At 47.4% G+C, this 14,896-nt stretch overlaps 1 protein-coding gene across 1 annotated transcript; it reads right to left on the bottom strand.

Moving 5' to 3' along the window:
• Positions 1-5,295: 5,295 nt before the first annotated feature.
• Positions 5,296-9,936, bottom strand: MLF2 (myeloid leukemia factor 2). The gene is made up of 9 exons (XM_019627655.1): positions 9,728-9,936; positions 9,106-9,184; positions 8,728-8,854; positions 8,440-8,475; positions 7,778-7,831; positions 7,249-7,377; positions 6,922-7,081; positions 6,107-6,319; positions 5,296-5,853 (listed from the first exon to the last, which is right to left on the bottom strand). Exons 2-8 carry the CDS (start codon positions 9,153-9,155, stop codon positions 6,132-6,134), a joined length of 744 nt encoding a protein of 247 aa, XP_019483200.1. The 5' UTR covers positions 9,156-9,184; positions 9,728-9,936; the 3' UTR covers positions 5,296-5,853; positions 6,107-6,131.
• Positions 9,937-14,896: the final 4,960 nt, after the last annotated feature.

The following is a 14,896-nucleotide window of genomic DNA, read 5'->3' as shown; positions in this document are numbered from 1 at the left end:
TGTCTGTTCCCCTTCCCCCAATTCCCCAGCACTGTTCCCATCCCCCCAATTCCCCAATAAAAATCTTAAAAAAAAAAAAAAAGAAAGAAAAAGACAACATCAAGAGGAGGAAAAGACACGCTACAGAATGGGAAAAAATATTTGCAAATCCCTATCTAACAAATGACTTCTAACCAGAATATATAGAGAGCTCTCAAAACTAAACAGTAAGGGGTGACCAGTTAGCTCAGGGGGTTAGAGCGCAGGCTCATAACACCAAAATTGCTGGTTCAATTCCCACATGGGCCAGTGAGCTGCGCCCTCCACAACTAGATTGAAGACAACGACTTGACTTGGAGCTGATGGGTCCTAAAAAAAAAACCTACTGTTCCCCAATAAAGTTAAAAAAACAAAAAAACAAAAAACTAAACAGTAATAAAATAAACAACCGAAGTTTGAGAAATGGCTGAAAGACTTAAACAGACACTTCATCTAAGAGGCTGTAATGATGGCAAATAAGCACATGAAAAGGTGCTCAACACCATTAGACATTACAGAAATACAAATTAAAATCATGATGAGATATCTATTAGAATAAATAGAAGAATACCTATACTCCTAATAGAATGGGCGAAATAAAATAAAAACAATACCAACTGCTGGCAAGGATGCAAAGCAACTGGAACTCTCTTACATTGTTGGTGGGAATATAAAATGGTGCAGCCACTATGGAAAACAGTTTGGCATTTGCTTGAAAGTTAAATATACACTTACCATATGACCTAGCAATCCCACTTCATTTCATTCCTAAAGAAACTGAGACATGTTCATGCCAAAAAGTGAGACGGTCTTTAAACAAGTGAATGGATAAAGACTATAAACACATAATAGAATACTAGTCAGCCATAAAAAGGAGTGAACTATTAATACATGCAACACCATGAGTGTATCTGAAAGGCATTAAGCTGAGTGAAAGAGCCATTCTCAAAAAGTTACACACTATATGATTTCATTATATGACATTCTGGAAACAGCAAAACTATAGAAAAGGAGAACTAGTGGTTGTCAAGGGTTAGGGTTGGAGGAAGGGTGTGACTACAAAGGAGTAGCAGGAGAGGGATTGGGGGTGATGGACCTGTTTTAATCCTGATTGTAGTGGAATTTACACAAATCTATATGTGTTAAAACTCATAGAAACTGTACACAGAGCAATTTTACTGTATATTAAAAAATACAAGATTAAAAAACCAGACATACAGGGCTACTGGCAGTCTGTCATTTTAAACACTGATCTATTACTTGGGTAAATTTTAACATAAAATTTTAAAAAATGTTTAACTCACCAAGAAAACTTCTATTTAAAGAACCCCCATGGTGAATTATTCCATATAGCACATTAGTATCATTTGTGCCAACTGGATTTTGAGTCCTGGCTCTTGCAGTGCTACTAGGTAGCTATATGATGTTCAACAAGTCACCTGTTTCTTCTGCAGTAACATAGGAGCCGGGTTTGGATGGTATCTGTAATTGATGTTAAGATGCTAAGATGCCTTGGAATCCTCTCCAACCTTGAGATTCTGCTTTAGTAGGTCTGGGGTGCTGATTCTGATCTGCTGTCATGTTTGGGAATGTCCAGAGGTGATCTCTAAGGTCTCTTTCAACTCTAAAATTATATCATATCCTTAGTTTGCTTAAATCAAGGGCTATCTGTATCGGGAGTCAGCTTCTGTTCTTCCCTGCCACATTCCCTGTGAATTGGGAACGCCTCTCCACCAAGGCCAGGATGTCTTTAAGTTCACCAGTAGTTTTCTAAGAACATAGCTTTGTTTACTTTCATCAAACCATTTCCCACCTGTCACCTTGACGTTTTCAAAGGGGTTTCTGCTCCCTCTTTTTTGGAGACTCAGTCCCACCTCTACAGCTCTTTTCCATGCCCTCTTCCATCCTCCAGCTTCATGTGTCCAAATGTCCTAGCTTCAAACCCCTCAGACACTTGGCTCACCCCCTGGCTGCAGAACACTGACATCTTGGCGATAATTGTCCAGAACTTGCAAGTTCTCCAGGTGACAGGTGACAGAGCAGATAAAGAGGATGGAATGGATACTGGGAAAAACCAGGTGCAGCACCCTATTTCTATCCAAAAGATAAGAAGAAGAAAAGAACCATAAAGGGCAGATAAGGACAAGGAACTCTGAATGCTAGCCCAATTCATCTCATCACTTGGACAGTTGAGAGGGGGGAAGGGCCTGAGCCCAGAGCAGGAAGCACTACCTGCTTCTCTTATCCCCTCCGAGGCATCATTCAAGGCCAGATGCAGGCTGGGAAGGCTCAGAGCTGTCACCCTCTGCCTGGGGCTTCAGGCTCACCTTCTCTAGCAGCTGGGTCAGCCTTCTGCATCCCAGCCCCTTCAGGTACTCTTTCCCCCAAGTCACCACAGCTCTGTGCCCCACCCCGTTTCACCCCAGGGATGGAAGCTAGTTGGGAGGCTCCTTGGGGGGAACCAGCTATACAAAGTCTTCTCTCTCAGAGCCCCTACTCTCCTTGGTTATTTCCCTCTTACCTCTCAGCACCTCCTATGACTAACTGTTCATATCTTCATCTCCCTCCTCTAGTGCAGCTTCACCTGGCTCCCACTTTTTCTATGTGGAGACCCCAGTAATGTAAAAGGGGAAGAGAGGTAAAGGCTGCTTCTTTTTCTTATCCCTAGCTCAACTGGAATGGCCCGAGAGAAGTAATGCTTGACCCTTGCTGCCCCTTCAGCCCCATTCCCAGGACTGCGCATAAGGGCAGACAGGCATATGGAGTAAAATGGACTGGAATATGTGGGCTGCGAGACCAGACTACTGTGTTCTCACTGGGGATCAGCTCTTGGTTCTCTGAGTGACCTGTTTATATGACTTGGGCACTAGGTAGAGGAAGGGGGCATTGGGTAAAGGGTGTTACTAGGACTTGAAGCCCTTTGTTACCATAGCAGGGGGAGAAAACCAGCAAGTAGGGCTGGGTCAGAGTGGCCCAAAACATTTGTGTCTACGTGTTGGTCTGTGAAGCTGAGGCATGAAAAGGGTGAAAGGTGATAGTTGGTAGATGGGAGAACAGAGGGCTAGTTGATTCGAGGCCAGTAAGATGATTTCCAGGTTGTGTCTGGAAGTATTTTAGGAGTCCTGAGGATGGAACCAGGGATAAAGACCACAGAAAACGCTGAAGGAGTTAAGACTGGGAAAAAGTAATTGGGGAGAAAGTCATTTATAACCCATGCACTGTGTCACATGCTTTCTCTATACTAACTTACTTAATTCTCACAATTCTAAGGCACTCCCCACTGCCACCAGTGCCTAGAAAGTCCTATTTCTAGGACTTTCTAGGAAACTGATGCTAAGATTAAGAATCTTCCCGAGTCATAGCTAAGTGGTGGAGCCAGGTCTTGTTCATGTCAGTCTGTATTCATAATTCCACACCTCTATATAATTCAGTCTCTCACCAAGTATCAGCCTCTTCCAAACTATAATGTTCTGGGGTGGAGGAAGTAACCTGAGTCTGACCCTGTCCTCTGGACATCTGTTGAACCAAGAGCTGAGGGGGTGGCCCTTGTGAATGAGTGGGCAGTTGGAGAGCTGACCATTAATAAATAAAATGTCAGCGTCCCTCCTTAGAGTGCCTTTTCTGTCTCTGCTTCCTGGCCCTCACCCCATAATGGCAGACAGGTCAGGAAGTGCCAGGGGACTGGTTCATGAGCACCTTACTTAGTGGCTGCTAACAACGTATTTCCCACAACCACCGTATCACTGTCACAAGCCCTAGCAATAAGTGGTGGGTTGAAGGGTGGTCCTCACCCAAGAACAGGGGACAAGGGTGAAAACTAGTTCATGTGCCTGACAGCCAGAACCCAAACGGGAGAGCTTGTAAAACACTAGTGACTCACCTGAATGGAAATAAGGGCAACCCTTGCCCTGCCCCAGCCTTCACTCAGAACTATACCCGTGAGTGTGGGTACTGGAACTGAAATCCAGGTTGAGAGGTTGGGTACAAATTGTAGCCTTAGATTTTGTAGCTAGAAGGGACCTACATAGCTGAGGTCCAGGGAAATGACCTGCCCAAGACCACATGGCTAGGTTGGTGGCAGAGCTGAACTGAGCCAAGCCGAGGACCGTTTCTGGGATCTGTCAACTCGTGCTCTTTTCCCTGCTGCAAGAGACTGATGAAGGCTACTCCCATTCCCAGAGGAGGTAAATATGTCTATCTGGACAGAGCACAGATTACACTTGAAGCTGAGGGCTGTGGACACTTTGAGTCTCGTCAGCCACAATTTAGCGCCCAGGTGGAGATGGGTTATCTATACTCCTTTGACTTCTCGGATTTCTGGATCCTTTAGCAACTGGGTTGGTTCCCTTACCCTGGTCATGTATCTTCATTAGCCCTATTATAATGAGATTTAACACTTGCCTTGGACTAGGAAGTCAGTGCCTGGTTGTTGAGCTCAACTTCATCTCTCGGCTCGTTGAACAACTGGACAAACCCTCTTGAATCTATGTGTTCATCAATGACATGGGGAAAAAACTCCCTTCACTGAGAGAACCCAGAGCCTTGATCTGTTTTTATTTTTTTTGTCTTTGATTTACCAACTGAAAAGAACTCAAGATCTTTATAGAGGAAACCACTATCACTCTCTCACAAGCATTTATCATCATTAATAAGTTCACAAGAGGAGCAGAGTGACCCATTTGGCTGAGCCAGATCAAGCATGAATGTCTTGAGAAATTTGAGCACGTCATGCCCTTCTAGTACTGCTCAGGTTCCAGGTTAGTTTTCTTTCCTGGTCGCCTCTCCTGGGCTCAACTTCTCAATTACAGGGGATGAAGGGTCTGAAGAATATTTGATAGAATGTTGCTGACCCCAGAGTTCCTCCCCCTTGAAGGCCTGCATAGGGTTCTTTGGGTTCCTTCCTGCTCTGTACAAGTGTTTCCACCCAGAGTCCAGGGGACAGACTATGCCCAAAGGACAAAGGGCAGCAAATTCCTCAGGCACCTATGAGATATGCCCTACATTCCCCGACAAATGAAGTTACAGCAAAAGCAAGGGAGAGAGCCAGTAAGATAGCTCCTTATGTTTATCCCTCTAGCCTAGCCCGGCTGAGTTCCATTGCTGCTTTTCATCTGCCAGTGCTCTGACAGTCCCAGTATTATTACCTTTGAGGTACTGGGCTTGAACTCAAGTCATGAAGGCCACACGTGGAGACAGAGAAAAGGTAAGGTGACTAGAAGGGGACAGGAGGGTTGAAATTGAATAGAGAAAAGATCAAAAGTAAAGCCAGAATCCTACTTGGTCTTTTTTCCATTCTCCTTTATTTCATAAACACCTAGTTACAAGTTGCACAAATCAAAAAATAAAGGCAGAGAAGGGCATAGGGAAGATTTTTGTGATGTGTAAGGCGTGGAAAGGGAGAAAGGGTTGGGAACCAGTCCTCTCCCCTCCCACACAGCCCTGGATGAGGGTTATGGCCCCTGCAGCGGGGAATCTGAGGAGGAGGAGGTGGGCAAAGATCCAGGGTAGCTGAGGGATGGAGGAGGCCCCTAAACCCAGAGCTCTCCACAAAAGCCTTCAATGCATGTCAGGGATAGAATGGGGACGGTGAGGGGAGTCAAAGATGGAGCAGCAAAATGAAAAATCAAGTTAGCGGATACAGGAGAAGTGGAGTCATCATGGCAAGGGGATTAAAGAAGGAAAAAGTAGGTAAAGGGGGCAGTGAAAGGTTCTCCCTGAGACCCCCAGGGAGAGGTGGGGGCCAGCTTGCCTGTTAATTTAATATTAAAGTGGGAGTGGGAGTTGGAGAGGAAAAAGTTATTTCAGGGGATGATTTCTCAGCCGCTCAGCCTGTACCTACAAGGGGAAGAGAGATGAGCAAAAGTCAAAAGGAAGACAAAATATAAAGCCAGGAGTTGGGGCTTAACCCCTATTCCAGTGAGAGCATTCTTCTCTTTTTCCATACCAACTAAAACTTCTACTAAGAAAGGCAGTATTTGCTGGGCATCTGGACTGCTTCTGCCTCATGGCACAGGAATGTGCACAGGTACACTCCCCAACCACCCTGCTGTGCTTGACATCTTACAGGTCCTCCCTCTCCAATACTTACAAGAGAGGCTGAGGGCCCAGGGCCCTCACCAGTCATAGCGGCGGGACTGTCGGGAGGGGGAATCCTCAGGTCCCTGTATGGCCAGGCGAGGGGGCCCCTCAGCCCTTCGTCCCCCACCCCCTGAAGCCTCATGCCGTCGAAATTCCAGAGGGCGCTGCTGCCGGAATCGAGAGGTCTCCCTCCGCCACTCATCATCAAATGCTGCGGCCTCACCTGAAGAGGACATAGAGACCAGGCATGACATCTATGAACAACCTGGCTTCTAGAGGCAGATGCAAGAGTGAGCCACAAGCTTCAAAGACTGAAGAATAGCAGCAAAGGCTGAAAGTAGGTGCATGTGGATGTGTGGGGGAGAGCAACTTCTTTATTTAGCAATTTTGGGTGTATTGTGGTTCCTGGGAGCCACTAGCAGGCTTAAGGCATGACTACTGGAGAAAGAAGGAATGGGATAATTATTTAGTTAAAGAGCATAATCCCAAGCACACAATAAGTATTTAATAAATATTTGCTGATTTGAAAAAAAAAGAAAGAGGAGAAAAAAATGGATCCAGGTAGACAAAGGTAAATTATTATCACTATCTGACTTAGGTGACAAAGTTTGCCCCCCCATGGTTAGGACATTGCCAGCACCTGACTCAGCTCCTAAGCCGGCAAGGCTCCAAGTGAAGTAAGAATATGGGGCTCACCCATAACTTTGCCCAAGAAATATCTATGGAGATAGGAAGAGAAAGCTGGTATCTCCTAGTTCACAGGAACTGGACTAGTGGCTACTGGCCAAGAAGCTGGGAGGGTGATGAGTGGGAAGGGAGGCTCACTCTCATCCAGGTTGATGTAGTCCTGCCGCTCCTCCTGGTCCCCTGTGCGGTGGTTTCGGGAGCGCTGGAGGATGTGAGCCCGGTCTCGGATGTGATGCCCAATAGACATCTGCTCTAGTCCACTGTCCGAGTCCCGCACGGTCCTCCGAGTCTCCCGGATCTGAGATGGAGCAGAATACAGCACATTCAGCTGCCCCTTCCAAAGCCCTGGCCACACCAACCCGGGACAGACAAACCACCCACAACCCAATCCTAAAAACAGAAGCCAGGGTTTCTGTGGCTGCCATTCAATCCTGCCTTCTCTGGGAGAGAAGCCCTCAAACTCACCCCGCCTGGGGCCGAGCGCATCTCTGACGTCTCCTGGTAGACCTTAGGGGCACCATCACCGGTATTGGAGTAGGAGATGACAGTGGAGGATGAAAAGGTCTGGCAGTTGCCTCCAGCAGTCATATGTTCCTGAAGAAGAAAGGGTAGAGCAGGACTGAAGGTGAGGGGCTCCCCTCTGGAGAGAGGCTCCCACATTTTAGCTGCCTGTCCTTGATCATATCTTCCTCACAAAATGTGAGAACTCAGAAAACATCAAGACTCATCGTTACTCCTCAAAATCCTCTAAAATAAACAAGAAGAACCTTAAGAGAGCAAACCTTAACTGCATACTTAATAAGCATGCTGTCGCTGCTTCTCACTCGGGTATGAGAGCAGACACAGGAACCCAGTGCTCTCCAGGCTCCATTTCTTTATCCAGCTTCACCCCTTCTCTAACACACTCTTCTCCATTCCTGCCTCTGAGGACTCAAGGTGTTGCCAGTCATGACTGAGAACGGGGCCAGGTAAGGGAATGGGGCAAGAGTCTCACCATGTTCCCGATCATGTCATTCATCATCCCAAACATGTCCATGAAGCCACCTGACTGCATCAAAAAGATGGAAAGCAGAGTCAATACTCAGAGATGACCCACTAGCTACATGGCCACACAGTCCCTTTCTCTTTTCATTCACATCTAGCAACTGCTCTTTCTCATTCTTTGTGAACATATTTCTCTTCATGTCTCTCTTCCTGTATACTGCTGCCTACCTACCTCCTCAGTCTCTATGGCTGCTCTGATCCAATTTTCCTTCTCCTGACTGCCCTATTTCCTTTCTTTAGGAAGCATGCCAAAGTTAACTAACTCTAACCTACAAAGGGGATGGGCATGAAATTGTTAAGAAAAATCTTCTAAAAACCATGTCTAGTTGCCCCTTTAACTGCACCTCCCTCCTCAAAAAAACAAACTTTGCTAGACAATTACATTTTTCTAATGAGTATGGCTCCTAGGACAGGAATAGGACAAGAATCAATCAGTTAGCATCTTTACCTCACAGGACTCACAGCACACAGCAGGCCCAGAGCTCTGTGACCACTATAAAAAGATTCTAGGCTTACCCTACTCATAAGGCTATTCCAAAGAGGGACATTTGGAAATACCTATGGGTATAGAGTGTGTCTGAGATGGAAGGACACAAGGAGATGAGGACTCACCATTCCCAGCATCCCGAAGGGGGAGACAGCCCCAGCCTACAGGAACAAGAAAGGAACAGAAATTAGAGACCACATCCTATCTCATTGCAATCTGAAACCAAGTCCATGGCCTCAGCTTTTTTACCATTCTCCTCTTAAAGGGGGATCACTAAGCCCTTTTTCCAGACCCCTTCCGCACTCCTTGACCATCCCACTTGCTAAGTTGGCTGTAGTGCAAGAGAAATCAAGTGCTTTACTGACCACCCTCCAACCTTTCTTTGGGTCTCAGGTACCCCACAGCACCATTACCTGCATCCTGCGGCTGGCAGGCCTGGTCCCTGGCATATTGCCATCTGTGATGCTGAGGAAGGGGCTATATCCAAAACCACCTGACAACATTCGGTTCATATGCTGACGGTGAATAGCAAAGGGGTCCCTGTAGAGTGAGTATACAGTATGATGGCAGAAGGGCTAAGGAGTCAACTGCCCCTCCCCCGAAAAGAAAACAGTCCTAAGGAAACAGTGGCACAGATGCCTATTTCCCCTCTAAGTCCGAGCTGTTGCTGAATATCCAGCCAGTTCCAATCAGTGCCAGCAGTGGGAACCCAGATGTTTGTCAGAACTACTCTGAGACCTGAAATGGAGTGGGATGAGTGCTCTAGAGCCCAAGTGGGAGGGAATACTCACATCAGGAACATGGGATCCTCAGGCTCCACATCCCTCATGAAGCGGAACATCCTGATTTTAGCTCCAGGGGGGCTCAACACTGTAAAGATGTGAGGGCTCAGATACTTGGATGCGGTCAGGCTTTGCACATCTGCTCAGTGTTGGGACTCTCAAGAGCACTGTCCCTTCCAAATACTGTAGCTGACCCCCTCAAACTCCAGTGAGGCCCTTCTCCAGGTGTTCACCACCACCCTTTCGGGAAAGAAGAGCTCTTCAAACCTCTCAAGGAGGGCCATGGAAAAATTTTAAAGCCTCTCAGTTTTCTGCCTCCCCCACTCAGATCCATCCTCTTCCCCAAGCCCAGGCCAGAAGTATACTCCCCCTCCCCCGACGCCACTGTTCCGGATACGAATCCCAAGTGCTGGCCCTACGCCCATTAATGACCCCAACCACCCCGCCCCCTCTTTACACTCAACCGCTGCCAGGCCTTCCCTGGCGGGCCTCGTAGTCCCCACCGAGACTGTCGACGGTTCCCCTGGCCCCGGCCTCCCCGCTAGGCAAGGAGAAGAGGCGGGCCTGACTCTCTCCCCTCCCTGCATCCCATGCTCGCAGACCCTGCAGCCCTGCTCCGCTCGAGCCTCACCGGTCCCCGATTCGGGCTCAGCGGCCCATCCAGCCGGTCTCGCCTCTCGTGCGCTGCAGGATCAGGGCTCGCGGCCCGGGACGCGGGATTGGTCCGGACTTGAGTGAGCTCCTTGGCCTTCCGCGCCGCCTCCTCCTACAGCTGCCACCTCCGTACCACCCCTCCGCCCACGGAGCCAGAACCGCGGCCAGGCCCGGACGGAAGTGACGTCACGATGTGACCGCCCACCCCGGGGCTGGGCTCGCGGAGCTCCGCCCACAGACGGACGTGGGGAGGAGGCGAGGACTTGTTCGTGGGGCGATGGAGCGCAGGGACAGGGCGTAGGATCATCTGTGTGCGAGGGGAACGGGGGGCTCTGATTGGTAAACTGGATTTGAGTTCTGTGGACAAGAACAGGCTCCCATGTAAGGGTTTGGTAGGGAGCAGAAGAGTCCTTTCCTCGCGAGGGACGGGGCTGGGGCGGGGCAGCACATTCACTCAGAGGAAGGAAGAGGACGAGGGGCAGATTCCCATGGGGGAGGGGCGGGCTCCCTGTGGATGACAAGATAGGGCGGATCCCTGTGGGGGAGCCCGGAGCCGATTTTCTACCGGAGAAGCGTTCAGCCCAAGAGGTAGAAGGGCGACAATTCAGCGGGGGAAGCACTAGGGCCAGCCCCTTCAGGAGGAGGTGCTATTGAGGCAGGGGCGTGGTCCTCGGAGTGACGTAGAGGAGGAGGTGACAGTTCTGCCCAGGTCTTCCTTTAGCTTCGAGAACTCGGGCTGGGGCAGAGAATCCAGGTTGGGGGCGTTCGGCCGCCAGATGGCGCTCTTCGGCCAGGCTGGGACTAGAGCCCCTGGAGAACAGGAGTTGGCCAGGCTCCTGGACCCCTCTGTTACCCTGCTGTGAAGGGTCAGACTGGGGAAAGGCTCTAGTTCTGAAACCATTTAGTTTAGTGCCAACCTCCCCTTTCTTTTCCCTAACTCCTTTGTCCTCAAGAGCTCTCAGTCTTGCACTGATCTGTCTTGCCTCTAGTCAGGTAGGTAGGTCAAGGGTTTAAATTGGGAGAGGAAGAAAAGGGATGGAGAGCGTCATTAACCGGGATCACCTAGGGGCGGAGCTGGAAACAGACTCAGGAGACCTGACTCCGAGGCCAAAGACTGATACTTTGACATAGTACACGTCTTGCATAAAATCTGGCCCAACTGGAGAGAAGGGCCCTCCCCCTGGGTGTCAGGGGATTTGGACTGTCTAGGATGGACTTTAAACCAGATTTATCCAAACTCTAGCTCTCCCTGCTTCTTTACTCTGGCTGCTAGCCATATTAGTGCTATGTAGAGCCTGACAATGAGACAGAATTGTTTCCAATACTTCCCTGAGGGAGAGGGAGGAGGGGGTCCCTGGTGACTCAGGAAAAGGTGCTGGGGGCAGGGCTTCTCAGGTTTGGACTTGATCATTTTTAAAGAGGAAAAAACAATAGTGGAAACAGAAGTGTACAGAGGCAGATCATTTAGAAGCTGTGAGACTGGCAAAACCAAAAAAAAGACGATAAAAGAAAATTTGTTTTTCATTGACATTTCTGGAGAAGAAACTTTATAAAATCTTTTACGTTTATCTTCCGGATGCTTTATCTCTGGGCATCCCACCATGCAAGTGTCCCTTTTCCTCTTGTCTCAAACAAATCAGTTTGATGTGATCAACAGTATCCCAGTGAGAGTTCTGCAGCCCAGGCTTAAACTAAGTGTGGTCCCTCACCTTCCAGCTTTTCCTTTTCATATGATCATGTCCAACCTTCAACAGATCGGATAGGAGATACAACTTAGCTTCTAGCCTCCTCCTTTTTTCTTTTTCCATTACCTGGTCTTCTACCTACTGCCTTTAGGTGCTTAGCGCCCTCCCTACCTCTTCTTCCTTCCAAAACTTAAAGAAAGTGATATCAGTCATTTTTACCTTTGCATGATTTTAAATGTATTCAATTTCAATGTATTATCTCTTAGGAGACTTTTGAATAGTCAGTATTTAGGCACACCGCAGACAGTGGAAAATCCGCATTCAACTTAAGTTGGTCCTTTGCATATGTGGATTCCTAACCATGGAGCAGATAGAAAATCGTATTTACAAATTACAACTTAGCTTCTAACTATAAGACAAACCTCCAAACCTGGACTTTGTCTCAGGTTAAAAGAAATCCTTGAATGGGTGGGTATGAAGGAGATACAAGAGGTCATTTCCAGAGTCCCCAGAGATACCGGTAGACCATATAGGAAGCCATCTACTCCAGGAATTGAAGGAATGTAATTTTACAAGTAACCTTTCTGTTCCCACAAACACAGTGTGTCTGTCTTTTTCCATCCCTTTCCTCTCACCTTACCTCCCTCTTCTTCCTCCCTTTCTCTGTCCTTCTTTTCCTCCTTCCTTCCTTCCATCCATCTCTGTCCAGTGAACTCTGATGAACAGAAGTTCTCACTGGAGTGCCTTGTAAATAAGATGTAGGAAGGACAGTGGACCCTGCTAGGAGTGAGGCTAAACACAAACTGGGTAAAAATTGTTGGGAAGAAAGAGAAAGCAGTTCCTATATTTACATCTCTATCTGATGGAGCCAAAGTCAGGAAGTCCTTGAGTGAGTAGAGCTTGGCCAGAAAAGGGGCCTTTTAAAATGCGAGGTCACACATCTGGAGCAATCCCAGGGCAGTTGGATACTGGAACTGAGTGAGGATGGGACAATGATGTGGGAGTTAGGGGAGACTAGACTTCCTCCTGAGCTAAAATGAATGGGTGTACTGAGTGTATGTGAGTACATACATTTACATATGCATTGGGGGAGGAAGATAAACCCTGAAAATTAGCACTAAGTTGTGCCAGGTACAGAGAGTGAGTTGTACAGTGGACACCAGATCAGAGTGAGATTGAAAAGTGACTCGGGGGCCAGCCGAGTGGCGTGATGGTTAAGAACTGGCTTGGGATGCCAGAGGGCCCCAGTTCGGATCCCACATATGAGGGCCAGTGATACTGCCCTCTACAGTTAAGATGCTGAACAACAGCTCAACCTGGAGCTGGGCTGCTCTGAGTCGCCGGAGACAGCGTAGGCTGCAGCCATGCTGCAGTGGGTTGCCATGGGCTACTGTGTGTAGCCAGCAGCCAGCATGAGCGGCCAGCAGCCACAGTGAGTGGCCGTCCAGAAGCCGGCGACTGATCTGCCTCGCCCGGGAAGAGCGCAATGATGGTGCCAACTTGGGCCAGTGAAGCAACATCCTCCACAACTAGACTGAAGAACAAAAGGACAGCAACTTGTCTGTTCCCCTTCCCCCAATTCCCCAGCGCTGTTCCTATCCCCCCAATTCCCCAATAAAAATCTTTTTAAAAAAGTGACTTGGGAGCATTCCTTTTAAATCAGCTTTTCAGTTTGTTTTTATATGCACATCCACTCAACAAACATTTATTGAATGCCTACTGTGTGTCAGGTACTGTTCCTGGCTCTGGAGATATAGTAGTGATATAGAGAAAAATAAAGCAAGGTAGCAGGGGGATAGAGGAACAGGCAAGCAGCTGAGAGGTGGTGTTTGCTTTTCAGGGTGAGTAGGGAAGTCCTCACTGATAAGGTGACATTTAAGTAGAGACCTGAACAAAATGAGGGCTAGCTGGGATGAGAACTTTCTGGGCAAAGGAAATAGAGAGTACAAAGGCCCTAAGGCAGAAGTATGCTTGGTGTGTTCCGAAAACAACAAAGAGTCTGATGTGCCTAGACAGATATGAATGAGGGAAGAGCAATAGTAAGAAATAAGGTCACAAAGAAGGAAGCCAGATCTTGTGGGAGTTTGTAAGACCTACAAAAGGATCACTCTGACTATTGGATGGAGAATGACTACTGGGGGACAACAGCAGAAACAGAAAGGCCTATTAACATGCTGTTGCCTTAATCCAGTTGAGACATGATGGTGGGTGGCTTTGAGTAGGTTAGAAACAGTGGAGGTGATGAGAACTGGTCAGATTCTAGATATAGTTTTGAAGATGGAGCTAACAGAATTTGCTGATGGATGGATGTAGTATGAAGGAGAAGAGTCAAGAAGGACTTCAAGGTTTTTTGATCTGGGCAACTGAATGAGAAATAAATGACCATTATGCTTGCGACCCTGTACTGATTATATATATATATACAGGCCCTGGTTTGAGAATAGTATATTGAAATTGTATCTAGCTGGAAGATCCTGACCACGTGGCTACACAGGATAACTGACCTGGACAGTCTTACCGTTAGAAGCTGGCTACCTAAAGCAGGAGGAGATGTGGACAACAGGATAAGTGAACTTAGTTTGACCATAAGATGTTAGATGTTAGACCATCTTGGGTAGATATGCTAATGTTAATGGTTGGCATTAGCACTGGAGTTTTAAGTCTTAAGATCTTTTGATCATTTCAAGAAGACATCCTGAGGGAAGCCGTATAGCTTGTGATTAACATGGGCATTAAGGACTGATTTTCGTGCCACCTGTGTAGTAGTTCATGTCAATAAATATTTCTTGACCTTCTACTATGTGCCAGGCATAGTGCTAGATGCTGGGGATGAAAAGACAAGTAAGACATGGTCTCTGCCCAAGAGGGTGACCAAATGGAATCGATTATAATCTGGCGATGAAGTCTGCAATAGAAAGATGTGTATTAAAAGGGCAAAAGTGGTTCAGAAGAGGGAATGAGTGACTTGGGGGTGGGGAGCCCGGGGAGCATTCCAGGCAGAAGATGTGATCAATGCAAAAGTACAGAGGTATGCCCCTTTTGGAAAGAACTATGAGGAATTAAAAAAAAAATGGCTGAAGCAATACTTTTGAGGGATCAGTGGTAAGAGAGAAGGCTACAGAGGTTAAAAGGACCAGACTTTAAAGGGCCCTGTTTGCTTCTGGACTTTACCCAATAGGCCTGGGGAAGTTATCAAAGGGTTTTATGTAGAGAAATTGCAACAGTCTATTTGTATTTTAGGTAAAAAGGTAGTTTCTGCATTTCAGGAAACATTTTTGAGCTTCTACCATGTGTTAGGCAGGGAGGTAAGTGCTGAAGATACAAAAATTCTTAAAGTTGATTGAAAACCCTAATTAATTAAGCTTAAAGTCAGTGACTGATATTGACCCCTGAGGGCAGAGGCAGGACTGGGCTTGGAGAGAAGAGGCACTCAAGGAATCTTTAAAAAGTGCAATGTGAAG

The sequence above is a fragment of the Hipposideros armiger genome, unplaced genomic scaffold (genome assembly GCF_001890085.2).
Source record: "Hipposideros armiger isolate ML-2016 unplaced genomic scaffold, ASM189008v1 scaffold_739, whole genome shotgun sequence".
NCBI lineage: Eukaryota > Metazoa > Chordata > Mammalia > Chiroptera > Hipposideridae > Hipposideros > Hipposideros armiger.
Note: the sequence above shows the minus strand (reverse complement) of the source record. Positions and strands in the feature narration are given on the sequence as shown.

Bases quoted from the DNA above. Each gene is read 5' to 3' on its own strand.
- MLF2 (XM_019627655.1), bottom strand. From the start codon at position 9,155: ATGTTCCGCTTCATGAGGGATGTGGAGCCTGAGGATCCCATGTTCCTG. The intron at 8,855-9,105 runs GTGAGTATTCCC...CTCACTCTACAG, and splicing joins GAGGATCCCATGTTCCTGAT to GGACCCCTTTGCTATTCACC. The intron at 7,832-8,439 runs GTGAGTCCTCAT...TTTTTGATGCAG, and splicing joins CCTTCGGGATGCTGGGAATG to TCAGGTGGCTTCATGGACAT.